This window comes from Myotis daubentonii, chromosome 5 (assembly GCF_963259705.1).
Source record: "Myotis daubentonii chromosome 5, mMyoDau2.1, whole genome shotgun sequence".
Lineage (NCBI taxonomy): Eukaryota > Metazoa > Chordata > Mammalia > Chiroptera > Vespertilionidae > Myotis > Myotis daubentonii.
Genome location: NC_081844.1, coordinates 82,786,015 through 82,799,744, shown reverse-complemented (window position 1 = coordinate 82,799,744; position 13,730 = coordinate 82,786,015). Strand labels below are relative to the sequence as shown.

General features: G+C 42.0%; 1 protein-coding gene and 1 long non-coding RNA gene across 8 annotated transcripts in view; one reads left to right on the top strand and one right to left on the bottom strand.

The window, feature by feature from the left end:
• Positions 1-6,149, bottom strand: part of ANKHD1 (ankyrin repeat and KH domain containing 1) — a 131,993-nt gene extending 125,844 nt beyond the window's left edge. For all 7 annotated transcript variants that reach the window (XM_059698600.1, XM_059698599.1, XM_059698601.1 and 4 more), the window contains exon 1: positions 5,706-6,149. In XM_059698600.1, the coding sequence (XP_059554583.1) occupies positions 5,706-5,996 (291 nt within the window). In that variant the 5' untranslated portion in view covers positions 5,997-6,149. The remainder of the gene's footprint in view (positions 1-5,705) is intronic.
• Positions 6,150-6,273: 124 nt separating this feature from the next.
• The window catches only part of LOC132235753 (uncharacterized), a 37,411-nt gene continuing 29,954 nt past the window's right edge, over positions 6,274-13,730 (top strand). Inside the window, exon 1 of the long non-coding RNA XR_009453078.1 lies at positions 6,274-6,657. This is a non-coding gene — a long non-coding RNA (uncharacterized LOC132235753). The remainder of the gene's footprint in view (positions 6,658-13,730) is intronic.

Genomic DNA, 13,730 nt, shown 5'->3' with positions numbered 1-13,730 from the left:
TCGTAGATATGTGCCCTGACGGGGAATCAAATCCACAACCTTTTGGTGCACAGAATGATGCTCCAACCAACTGAGCTATACCGACCAGGGTGGGATATCTACTTTAAAAACAAAACAAAACCACCCTTTCTAATACTGAAAACAGAATCCATTAAGTTGGGGGGGAAAAGAGAGAGAATTGAAGTATGTGTAGTGGAGAAAGAACAAAACGTGCTCTTTGACAAAATAGTTGCTATATTTCAGCCTAGCAAACAAAAAAGAGCCTTATATACAACTTTCTGTTCTTCCTAGTTTAGGTAAAGTTGGCCAGAAGAAAAGTAAACCAGTCAGTCAACATAAGGAAATCAACTTCATTCACAAGAACCATACACTGTCAGTAACTACTAATAGAATAGCATACATTAATTTTTACAAATTAATTAAAGTTTAACAATATTGCAAAACAAGTGTTTCCATATTGGCGAAGTTGCAAATGTTGGTGCAAAGTTGGGTATATGCCATTCTTTGTTAGTGGTTTTAATATTTCTAATTCTTTAAAAATGAATAATGACAAGGCCTGAACTTTTCAAGTAAGTTCAATTACAAAATTACGTTCTATGCTCATTGGTACACCTTTGGTTTCCTTAATATAGTGATCTTCATGACATCACCAATTTTATTAATTAATATAAAACTTTTCGCCGAAACCGGTTTGGCTCAGTGGATAGAGCGTCGGTCTGTGGACTGAAAGGTCCCAGGTTCAATTCCGGTCAAGGGCATGTACCTGGGTTGCGGGCACATCCCCAGTGGGGGATGTGCAGGAGGCAGCTGATCGATGTTTCTCTTTCATCGATGTTTCTAACTCTCTATCTCTCTCCCTTCCTCTCTGTAAAAAATCAATAAAATATATTTAAAAATATATATATAAAACTTTTCCAACAAGGTCAGGTATGGATTATATGGATTATATACAGATTAAATGCCTAGAGATAGGCATTTCTTAAGCAACTAATTAATTCATTGGTACAATGCATCAGAAGAGAAACAGTAAACAGAACAAGCTAGCAGGTAGGATTAACTAGAATGGGAGTCATGAGAACTATTGTCTATTACAAATTAGCTGTGTGATCCTGGGTAAGTCATTTAGCTCACTGGTTCTCAAACTTCTGAGGCTTTACCTAGGGTCCTGACATGAAGTTTCCAAATTTGATATTTTGTCAAATACAGATATGGTAAAAATTCATTTTGCAATAGTAGGAAGGAAATTAAAGTAGAAAACGAGTGGGGAAAAAACAGCTTTATAAGATATTCACTACACTGTCCTTAATATTTTTCTTTTTTTTGAGAGAGAGAGAGAGACAGAGAGAGAGAGAGAGATCGATCTAATTTGTTGTTCCACTTATTTATGCATTCATTTGCTGAGTCTTGTATGTGCCCTGACCGGGGATCAAACCTGCAAACGTGGCCTATCAGGATGACACTCTAACCAAATGAACTACCTGGCCAGGGCCTCCTTGCTTTTCTCATTTCACTTTAGATCTATGAAAACTTCAACAGGGACTAAGCAAACATGTATTGGAGAAACAGCATTCTGTAACCAAAACCTTTGCCTATTTCTTAATCTGAGGAAGCAAAATAGCATGTCTTCTGGATTCAGTATTGAATTCAAATCCTAGTTTTACCACTACTAGCTGTGTAACAGTTTAACATTTTTTTGTCTCTTTTTTTATTCATCACTTCTCTGAGCCTACATTTATTTGTCTATAAAAATGTAGATAATATACCTACCTCAAAGGGATGTTGAAACGATTAAATAAAATAACGAAAGTATCTAGTACGATACAGGCATTTAATAAGCACTCAATAAATGGTAGCAGTTACCTAAAAATGAGATGAGATAGAATTATCACCAAGATTCTATGACTTTATAGACAAGCAACAGGAGAGGAAAATTATAAATAAATAAGGTCCAAGAAAACAGATATACTGAAATAGTTCACTTATACTGGGTTAAAAAAATAATTTTTTTATTTCTTACGACTTTGGATTCTGAAGGAAGGTAAAATTGGACACACACAAAAAATTGGTAGACTCATTTCTTTATACTTGCCAACTCAAGACTTATACTTTTAAAAACTGTTTTGCTTTCTTTAAAGCAACATATTTTATCTTATCTTCATCACTGAATCAGAAGGCTAGAATTGATTTTTAGAGGGCATCTAGTACATCATCACTCTACTACTAGATAGACTCAGAAAGAAATGTCTTTAAACTCATCCCAAATACTTCATTCTTAATACGTTTTATCACTTTGTTTACATAAAAAATCTAAATCCTTCTCAAATTTACCATTTAAAAATCTCATATGAATAGTATGTTATCTTTTGTGTAACAATGAGAAAAATAAAAATACATACTTGTATTTCCATAAAGAATTTCTGAAAGAATATATAAGACATTAAAGGTGTAGCAGGCAGGATCTTAGGAGCAGGGATAAGATCAAGACTTTTAACTGTATTTGTCTTAATTTTACTTTGACTTATGAACTACATGAATGTAATCATTTATCAAAATGTACTAAATAACCACCAAAAAAACAACCACCTCAAAACACACCTGTATACTTCAAGTTTCACAATAAGGTTTTCCTCCACCCATACCAATCAAGTGTTTTGACCCACCATTCATGTAACCATACTCATCAACATATCATTTGATATGTAAAGTCTTTACAGAATGAAATTTGTGCAAGGTTGATACTCATGCTATAACAAATCATTACAGTTAATAACATGCAACTTTTCCTTCAATAAACATCTCCAATCTCTCAAATATTTGCTCACTAGAATATAAAATTCTATTTCCTATTTCTCACTTCTGATGATAATTTACGGAATAAAGCCCTTCTGCCTTGAACAAAGTCCCCCATAAAGATTTTTTAGAAATTCACTTTCCTGGACAATAAATAAAATTTTCAAAAATAATATAGTATTGCCGTTTGGAGTGACTCAATTGGTTGAGCATCGTCCTGTGCATGGAAGGGTCACCAGTTTGATTCCTGATTAGGGCACATTGATGTTTTATCTCTTTCTCCCTCTCCCTTCCTCTCTGAAATCAATAAAAATATAAATAAATAAAACATCTATGAAAGATGAAAATAAAGATTTTGGTATTATTCATCAAATGCCAGTTCAGTGAGTGCTTCTTGGAGATCATTATTTGTAGTCTTCACACTGGAATTTCAAAGGCAATAATAAGGGAGAAGACAGCTCATCTTGTCAGGCAGAAAAAAGGTAAGAAATTTGCTTGGGCAAATTTCACTCACAAAGGCATAGACGATACAGTGGATACTAGATACTCCAGGAATTTCTTCTTTATGTGATATGGGAGAAACAGGACGTAGCAAAATTTCCTTTCTCCACAGGTTAAGAAAGAATCTATATATACACTGGGCATCATTTTAGACCAGTCTCTGGGTAGCCTAGAAAGCTCCACTCCAAAAATGAGGTCTATATATATACTTAATACCTAAATCCTTTTTAAGCACAGAAAACTGAAGTAAACAGGAGACTAAGGGGTTCTTCTACCATTAGCCTAAATGGGTATAAGAATCACAAATAAATAATTTCTATAATAAACATAAAAACAAGACAAAAGGCATCCAGCAAGTGTGGCTCAGTGGTTGAGCAGTGACCTATGAACCAGGAGGTCACAGTTTGATTCCCGGTCATGGCACATACCCAGGTTGTAGGCTCAATCCCCAGTGACGGGAGTGCAGCCGATCAATGATTCTCTCTCATCACTGATGTTTCTATCTCTCTCTCTCCCCCTCTCCCTTCCTCTTTCTGAAAAAAAAAAAAAAAAAAAAAAAAAAAACCCCACAAAAAAACCCCACAAAAAAGACATATTAAAAAAATAACAATTTCACCTCAGGAAATCTGGGGGATAAGGTTGCATAAAGCAATTCCCATAAATATAGCTTGTTCAAAAGGAATGAATAATGGAATTCTTTCTGAAACAATTGGTGATCTCTGTGCTAAACATTGAAATTCAGTGCTCACACACACACACACACAGAGACAAAAGGTGTGGATTCTGCTCATAGCTTTAACCACATGGTATGCAGACTCCACATGAAATTCTGTGTCTGAGTGTGTGTGTGTACAAGCCTCACAGAAATGGTAGAAATGGTTACTTCAAAAGCTCATTTCCCAGATATAACACATGAACCCAAAGAGTTAGAGATTTACGACTTTGGAGGCTCACTAGCGCTCTACCTCTGAAATTTAAGAATACCACTTATTATGTAAAAGCTAATGAGTGATCTTTTATCTCACCTGTGATAATTTAAAAATAGTCCAGAAAATCAAGAACATCATCTTTCTATCACTCTTAGACCAAAGCAAACCTTTCTATCACTTTTAGACCAAAGAAACTTCTTTTAAAGTTTCAAAGAAAAATAGAGTCTAAACATGTTCCCACTTTATTTTATAGATAAAAAGTATACACGTTCTAGGCTCACCTCTTGTCAAGTTTCATCAAAGATACAGACATTCAAGAGACTAGCTCCCTTACAACGCACACAGTGTTTCTTCCAAAGCAAAATGTTGGGGTCAGAATGTATGAAGGCTTTGAATCTAAAGGAATCCCTGCTTAGATCTAGAATGTAAAATAGTGAACTAACTGTATTCGGCAACCCAAAAATACAGTTTCTCCTATACCTCTCAAATACAACAGCCACGATACCTGTCCACAGAGAAATCCCTGTACTTTAGCACCAAGAACAGAGGTTAAAATAACTGGTCATGAGGGATGAACTAGGCATCTTAGAACCCAAATAGAATACTCTGAGCACTTAGAACAATAGTCATCACAGTGCTATGCGGTAGCCAAGCCATAATCAAGGGGAAAAGTACATATATAAAATATCTCCTTTTCCCCTAGAGCCCAAAAATTGATGCCTTATCATCCTAGGTTGCTCAGACCTAAAACGGCCCGGTACACACGTAAGAGTCAAAAGGAGGACCTGATTACTAATTTCCCTCACTTCAAAACATGTCCATAGGATGCCTCACTTTCTCCAAGCCTAAAAATCTCGGGTTCAGCTCTCCTGCTACTCTGTAGTTGCACGGGAACTTCCTTCTCCTAATTTCACAGAAGGTCCCAGGTGCAAGGCTCACGTGATTGCTCGGGGTAAAGCCAGGAAGCTCCTTCACACTCACCTGTCTCCAACTAAAGAAGGGAATCAAGAACCCGACTTCCATACACAGGTAAAGCAGACGGTAAATAATTGTCCAATCCCTCAACTTCAGCGAGCCCTGCCTCCCTGTCCTGTCTCAGTCTCTCTGTCTCGCTCTCTCAGTACCAAGGGCAGAGACTCTGGCAAGACCCCGCCCCCCCCACCCCCCCAACTCCAAAGCGGGGTAGGCGGGAGGGAAGCCTGGCCTGGCGAGTCCTCGTTCCCGCGCGAAGCTCAGAGACCACAGGACTCCCCATTGTGGGTCTACGGTGGTGACGGGAACCGGTCCGGCTCGAACCACGGGCTGAAGAGTCAAGCTGAGGGAGCACTAGGCCCGCACCGCTGCCACTGCCGCCTGGGAGCCCATCGCTGTCAGCGGACTCCGCCCGGGCAGCGGGAGGGTGGCCCCAGCCCTGCACCAGCCCACGAGCTTTCATGCCCCACGTAGTGTGGGAAGTGGGGGGGGGGGGGGGTCCTGGAACCGTACCTCTGACACTTCGTCCTCGTCGCTGCCAGAGGCACCACCTCCACCCCCGGTCCTCAGCACAGCAGCCGCCAACTTGAAATCCAGCGCCGCGTCCCCTACGCCCGCACCACTGCCGCCGCCCCCGACTCCCGGGACAGGCCCAGCCTCCCCAAAGAGTCTCACGGTGCGGATCCCCAGCCCGACCCCTCCCGGCGGAGGCGGCTCCGAGGCCCCGGCTGGGGCGCTTCGCGGAGCCACAGAGTCCAAGTCCTCCTCAAAGGAGGTGCCGCCGCCTCCGCCGTCGGTCAGCATGCTTCGCACGCGGAGCCGGAGACACTGCAGAGTCACTCGCGGCCACCGCCGCCGCCAATCCCGGGAGCGAGAGAAGCAGCAGAAGGAAGAAGCGTCTCCTTCCCCCCGTCCCAGTAGCGCCACTAACTTCTCACTGCCTAACCTGCTGCCTCCCGCCCCCCACACTCGCCACTGGCTACAGCTCCAAAGAGGCTGCAGATCATTGGCCAAAGTTACCCGTCGCTCAGGCTCTTCGTCACGCGCCGCTCGCTGGCTCGGGGCCCCCAAGCTGCGTTGACCCGCGCAGGCCTAGGCGGTTGCGAACACCCGCCTTCTGTTCCGCGCGCCCTAACTTCCGGTCTTTCTCTACGTCTATTGGTCAAATTCTCTGACTATCGCGTCACGACCTTAAAGTGGATTAGTTGGCCTTGTGGTCAGTCATAGTGACCCCTGACGGTGGGAGACTTCATTGGCGCCGTAAAGTGTCGGTCACTGTGTCACAGGACGTCGCGTGGTACAATTGGTCAGGAAGAGTAATATTCATCCTGCCCCCATCTGAGGTGACGGGAAAGGGTTGGGGAATTTCCACTTTCGATAAAAATGAAGGCTGAGGTGACGACTTGCAAGAATTGGTGAGATTTGGAGTAGAATTCGCCATGCGCGCGGGAAGCTTCTACATCAAGTAAGCAAGAGACGCGGAGATAACGCAGCTCCCACCTGTCGCTCTGCGCCAGGCGCGGAGACTGCGACCGGAGGTTTGCTGCACCGCGATTGGCGGGGAAAGTAGTCAGTCTCAGCTAGGCCCCACCTTCCCGCCAGGCCCTGGTTGGAGGAGCAGAGCGTCAGTCACTAGAGCAGTCGCTCTTCTGGGACAGGTGAGGCTGCCGCCTCTAAACTATCTGCCTCAGGCTCTCTGGGCCGGAGTAGGGTAGGGGGTTGCGAGAGGTGAGGGTCAGGGCCGGTCCTGCCGCGTGCCTCCGGCCTTTCGGAACGGAGCGCAGAGCGAGGATTTCAGGAGACTCTGAAGGCTGCTCGGGGTGGCCGCCTGCGGACGATTCGGCCCACGCGCGTGCCGGGACGTGGCAGTTCTACAACCTGCGGGCGGGATCGCCCCGCGGGGCCGCGTTCTCTGGCTGGTGGAAGGCAGCGGGCCCGAGGGCTGGACAGCGCCATGCCTCAGTACTGGGAACTGTCCCACGAAATGAGGGGAAAGGCACCGCGTTGAGCGCGGAGTCAGACCGCGGGGCCGAACGCCGTGGTTAAAAGGGTGCGAGCGCTGGAACCGTTTCGAGCTCCGGTGCCGCCACTAGTCTGCTGTGTGACCTCCGGGGTTTGTTGTTTAATCTCAGTGACTTATAGTTCGTTCATCAGTAAAATGCGGGTCATTTTAATACCTCCCTCATTGGGTGCTGTGAATAAATTAGATAATGACATGAGGCGCTCGGCAAAGTGCCAAACACACAGTAAAAACTCATTCTTGTTAGCTACGCTCCAGTTCTCCACCGACCCCCGAGTCCTGCCAACCGTGGTGATTCTTGTCGGAGCTCTGCGAGGCAATGGAAGGCTGGCGACGGGGGTCTCGTCCCCTCTAGGGAGCTCTGCCTCTATTGTTTTTATCTCCTTTGCCAGTAAAGAGGGGTTTAAAAATGCTCCTGCTCCAGCCAATCCTATGATCAAAGATCACAAGAAAGACCCTTGGTGAAATTCGTATTTGTATGGCAAATGTCCTTTGACCCAGAGAATGTCTGCATGATACTTAGCCAGCGGAGACTGGCTAAAAGCAAACGATTTGGCGTTGTCGCCTCTTTTGCAACTTTAACAAAGGACTTTGTATTGATTGTGCAATATTTAATATTTCACTCCCCCCCGAACTGGAATCTGAAAATTCTGTAAAGAATATAATGATTTTTTAAAAATGACTTTTAAAAAGATTCTGCCTAACATTTATTTAAAGAACGTTTTGAAGATTGTAAAAATCGCTTTGGTTTAGTCATTGCTCATTTGGCATTTCACATGCAAAAAAAAAAAAAAAAAAAAAGGACAGTGTTTCCTATGAGCAGAGCATGTTAGGTAAATGTTCTTCCTAGTTAATAAGTTGTGAAAAAAAATGGGAAAAGAGTCTTGTAGCTTTTCTAGAAAACTATTTTGATGTAAATGCCAAGTACACACTGGCTGTAGTTAGAATTTGTGGCACTTAATTAGCCCATATCCTCAGTGCTGTTTAAGTTTTTAAGGCCATGTGTGACTAGGTCACAGCCCAAACTAATAACACCAACAAAAGAAACCCAGCACTGCCCATCCCACTTCAAAGCTGGATTATCCAGAATTGGCATGGATATATCCTTAGGCAAAAACAGGTATTGACTGGTGCAACATTACAAAGGAACTATTTGTCATTCCTACCACCAATACAAAAATAATTTCTGATGCAACTCCCTGAACAAATTCATTAAATTCTTTAAACAAATGTAATGGAACTCAAGGACAGAGGAAATTTAGGTATATACATCTTTTTCCAGTATGAGACAAAAATATTCTCTCAGTATATAAAAAAAATATTCCTCAATACCTAGCAACCAACCCTGCTGTTAGCCAGGAAAATACGATTGAGCAATAATCTTTTTTTTCTCCTGGACCTTTACCTAAGTCACTGTCAGTAGTTTGACAGTAAGTATGGGAGTTAGGATCTCTCAATCTCCTAGACTTAGTGACTGCTATATAAGGTCTGTATTTAAAATCATTTAATATTTCCGTATAAACCACATTCATGTGGTTTTACAAATGTGAAAACTGGTGAATATATAAATTCTCACTCAATGTATTCAATGTAAAATATCAATAAGTATTCGTGTGATTTGGTGGGTAATCTTAGTTCCAATATGTTATCTCTTAAGATGATATTTCCTAATAAAAAAAAGGTAATACACTGATTTTTCAAATGTTTAATAAGCTGTAGAAAGAAAAATCTTTCTTAAAAGTATTTTTGTTAGAAAAGAGCATTAGAATAAATGTTTTCCCTTAGAAAATGAGTAGGAATATGTATTGGGGTAGAATTGTACTTGGTTTCAAAACACTCTCTTCCACCCTGGTGGGTATGGCTCTGTTGGTTGGGCGTGGTCCCGTTCACAGAAAGGTCGGACGTTCAATTCCCAGCCCAAGTTGTGGGTTAGGTCCCCAGTCAGGAGGCAACCCATCAGTGTTTCTCTCTGTGTCTCTCCCTCTCCCTTCCTCCCCTTAAAATCAATTAAAATATATTTTAAAGGGAGACGAATTCCTGAAAACATTAAAAAAACAACAATACCCTTTTCTAACCATCTTTCACACAGGGAAGGAAAAGGAAAGGGGAAACATTGTATAGACCAAGAATTTTTAAAACTTCTGAGGTAATAAAAGACTAAATTCCTCATAAGAAATATGAGGTTGCCCTGGCCGGTGTGGCTCAGTGGGGAGAGCCTCGGCCTGCGGACTGAAGGGTCCCAGGTTTGATTTCCAGTCAGGGCACATGCCCGGGTTGTGGGCTCAATCCCCAGTAGGGAGCGTGCAGGAGGCAGCCAATCCATGATTCTCCCTCATCATTGATGTTTCTCTCTATCTCGCTCCCTTCCTGTCTGAAATCAATAAAAATAATTTTTAAAAAAAGTTTGCTCATTTTTCTATTAAATCATCAGTCTTTTAAAATTAAAAAAATATATATGAGGTTGACAAACTAGATTGTACATACAGGGACTTTAGCTACAGATAGGTCTCTCATTCCAATCTGCATTTCCTCAAGATATTTGATTTCTGCATGTCAGTCCAGGCCATTATATGGAATAGCTAGGATTTGAATTTAGTTCTGCCTCACCTCAAAACACATGCTCTTCCCACTTATCACATTGAATGTTACCATCCATGGCAGAGGAACTTTGTCAATCATTAATCTGGTATAATACTCCAAACATTATAGCCTTCTTATAAACCCGCTAATTAACTGTGTAGTTGGAGTTATCCCTAACTATCACCCACCACATTTGCTATCTTTCTTCCTTTTTAACAGTTGGAAACATTTAACTTATCTTCTCATTTCTCCAACTATATTGTTTCTTAGACCATGTAATTTCATGTTTAAAAATCTAAATAGTTGCCCTAGCCGGTTTGGCTCAGTGGATAGGCCGTCAGCCTGTGGACTGCAGGGTCCCAGATTCGATTCCAGCCAAGGGCACATACCCAGGTTGCAGGCTGGATCCCCAGTGTGGGGTGTGTAGGAGGCAGCCAATCAATAATTCTCTCTCATCGTTGATGTTTCTATCGCTCTCTCCCTCCCCCTTCCTCTCTAAAATCAATAAAAATATATATATATAAATAAAAAATATAAGTAGTTAATATTGTACATGGTTCAAATTTTAAGAATTATTTTAAGAATATGATAAAAGGAGTCTTTTACATTGCCCACTAAACACCCAGATTCCCTTTCACAAGAAAACTATATTATTAGGCTATTAAATATCATTCTAGAGATTTTATACATATATAAGCAATTCTATACATGTCAATTTATTTTTTGACTTTTTAACACAAGCAACAGCATACTATACACACTTTTGTATCTTGCTTTTTGTCACCTAATTTATTCTAGAGGTATTCCATGTTAGTATTTAGAGAACTCTGTCATTCTTGTTTTCTGCTTCATAATATTCTGTTGACTGATTATGCCATTTATTTGTCCAGTTCTGTAATGATGGACAGTTAGATTGTTTCTCCTTTTTTGGGGGGTGGTATAACAAACAATGCTACAGATGTCTAACTTTCTAACCTACTCTCTGTCCTCCAGGAAGCACTTGTGGTAATTAATTGCTTTTCTCTTACTGCTTTTAAAATTCTGTCTCTGTCTTTAACTTTTTTCATTTTAATTATGATGTGTTTGGTGTGGGCCTTTTGGGTTCATCTTGTTTGGGACTCTGTACTTCCTGGACTTGTATGTCTATTTCCTTCATTAGGTTAGGGAAGTTTTCTATCATTATTTTTTCAAATAGGTCTTCAATTTCTTGCTCTCTCTCTTCTCCTTATGGCATCCTTATGATACGAATGTTGGTACAATTGAAGTTATCCCAGAGGCTTCTTACACTATCTTCATTTTGGGGGGATAATTTTTTCTTTTTGCTCTTCGGATTGGGTATTTTTTTGCTTCCTCATATTCCAAATCGCTGATTTGATTCTCAGCATTCTCTACTCCATTGTTGATTCCCTATAAATTATTCTTCATTTTAGTTAGTATATCTGTAATTTCTGACTAATTCTTTTTATGGTTTCTATGTCCTTTTCCATGCTGTTGAAATTCTCACTAAGTTCCTTGAGCATCCTTATAACCATTGCTTTTTGCTTTGTTTTGATATGTTTTTTATTGATTTTTTTAGAGAGGAAGGGAGAGGGATAGAGAGACAGAAACATTGGTGAGAGAGAAACGTCATCAACTGGCTGCCTCCTGCACACCCCCCACAGGGGACCAAGCCCACAACCCATGCATGTGCCCTGACTGGGAATCAAACCAGTGGCCTCCTGGTTCCTGAGCCAACGCTCAACCAATGAGGCACACCAGTGGGGCATAGCTATTGTTTTTAACTCTATATCAGGTAGTTTCCTTGCCTCCATTTCATTTAATTCTTTTTCTGGAGATTTCTCCTGTCCTTTCATTTGGGACCTGTTTCTTTGTCTCTGTATTTTGGCTGCTTCTCTATGTTTGTTTCTCTGTATTAGATAGAACTGCTATGTCTCCCATATTTGGTAGAGTAGGTATCCTGTAGGGCCCAGTGGCACAGCCTCCCCAGTCACCCACACTGGGTGTTACAGATGCCCCCTGTGTGGGCTCTGTGCACTGTCCTTGATTGCTGTTGGCATCAATGGGAGGGATTGACCCCATAGGGGGATTAGCTGTGAGGACCATCTGCAACTACAATGAGGGAGCTGCTGTGCAAGAGTCGACTCTACAGAGGAAGACTTGCTTCAGTGGGGCTTTGGTGCTCACCGAGTCCGCCCATTGAATGTGTTGCTTGTGGAGGTGGTATGGTGATAATCTTCCATGGTCTGAAGCTACTTACTGGGTACACTGGCTTTGAGCCTCCTGGGAAGTGCAAGGTCAGCCACTGCCTATGCCAGTGATGGCGAACCTATGACACGCGTGTCAGAAGTGACACATGAACTCATTTTTTTGGTTGATTTTTCTTTGTTAAATGGCATTTAAATATATAAAATATCAAAAATATAAGTCTTTGTTTTACTATGGTTGCAAATATCAAAAAATTTCTATATGTGACACGGCAGCAGAGTTAAGTTAGGGTTCTTCAAAATGCTGACACGCCGAGCTCAAAAGGTTCGCCATCACTGGCCTATGCCCTGCCTCGGGCCACCTGGCACAAGCTAAAGAGCAATCTGCAGATCATTGCTATTTGTGCTGGGCTCAGAAGTGCCCAGGAGAGGCCAAGCTGCAAACCAAGGCTGGCTGCCACTATTGCCGGGCCTGGGGCCACTTAGCAAGAGGTATAGGGTATGTAGAGGCTGGATGCTCTTTGTCTGAGAGATTTTAGGAAGTCTGAAGCATGAGACAAGAGAGGCCAGTTTTATGGAAAAGCCCCTAGAAATGGCTTGGGTAGGCCTGCAAGTTGAGTAGGGTGGGGTCTTAGAATCACCAGGGCAGGGGAACAATGTGAGCCAGGTTGATGGAGATTCAGATATGGTACCCACCTGTCAGCTCTGTTGGGAGAGCTCAGAAAAGGACAATGGCCTCTGCCAGCACTATTGTCTAGCTCTCTCCATAATGCCAGACAATTTAGTTCTAACACCATGTGTCCCTAGTTCCTTATGAGCTACTGCCCCAGCACTGGAGCTCAGAGAGAGGGAGTCCAAGTAAGTCCGTGCACGGGCCCTTTGAGAGGAACTGCCTGGGACCCGAGCAGCCCTCCATCTTAGCCACAATCCCCACTAGTTTTAACAGCCAGAAATTATAGGGACTTCTTTCCTTTGGCACTGGAACCCTGGGCTGGGGGCCTGGTGTGGATGTGGAACCAGCTTGTTCTGAGTCTCTGCCCCTTCTACCAATCTCAGTGTGGCTTCTTTAAATCCCTAGTTGTAGGATTTCCATTCATCTAGATTTCAGGTGGTTCTGAGTGACGATTTTTCTGTAGTTTAGTTATAATTTTGATGTGGTCGTAGGAAGGTTCCAGTACCACATTTACCTGTGCCACTATCTTGATTGGAAGTCCAGTTGTGCAATTTTTAAATCTGTTAATCCAACTAGCATTTATTCAATTCCTGCACTGTGTCAAGAGCTTTAGAGAAAATGTAAAAGAATCAGAATATTTCACGTATTTCTTGTTGACTGATGGTTAGAGTGAAAGAATGCACATGAATAATAGAGAACAGTCTTAAGTAACAGAAAATCTAATTCAAGACAGTATAACTATTTTACAGTATTGAATAAATGGGACCTAAAAGAGAAATCAAAATGGAGTGAGTTTGTTTAGGAAAAAGCTTTATGATCATTTTGAGCTAGGACACTGACTAAGGGAAATAGAAGAGACAAAGCATTCCATATGGAGAGGAATGTTAGGAATGATGACAAAGAATGGAAAGTCTTCAAATTCTGTGTCAGGTAAAAAGACTAAGTTGGTTAGTGTGGAGAAATTGGAAATGGGATTAAAGAGAAATTTAGTTACATAAATGTTGAATAATGGACTGAAGGCTTTCAGTTTGGTTCAGTAGGCCACCCACTGTAGGTCTTGG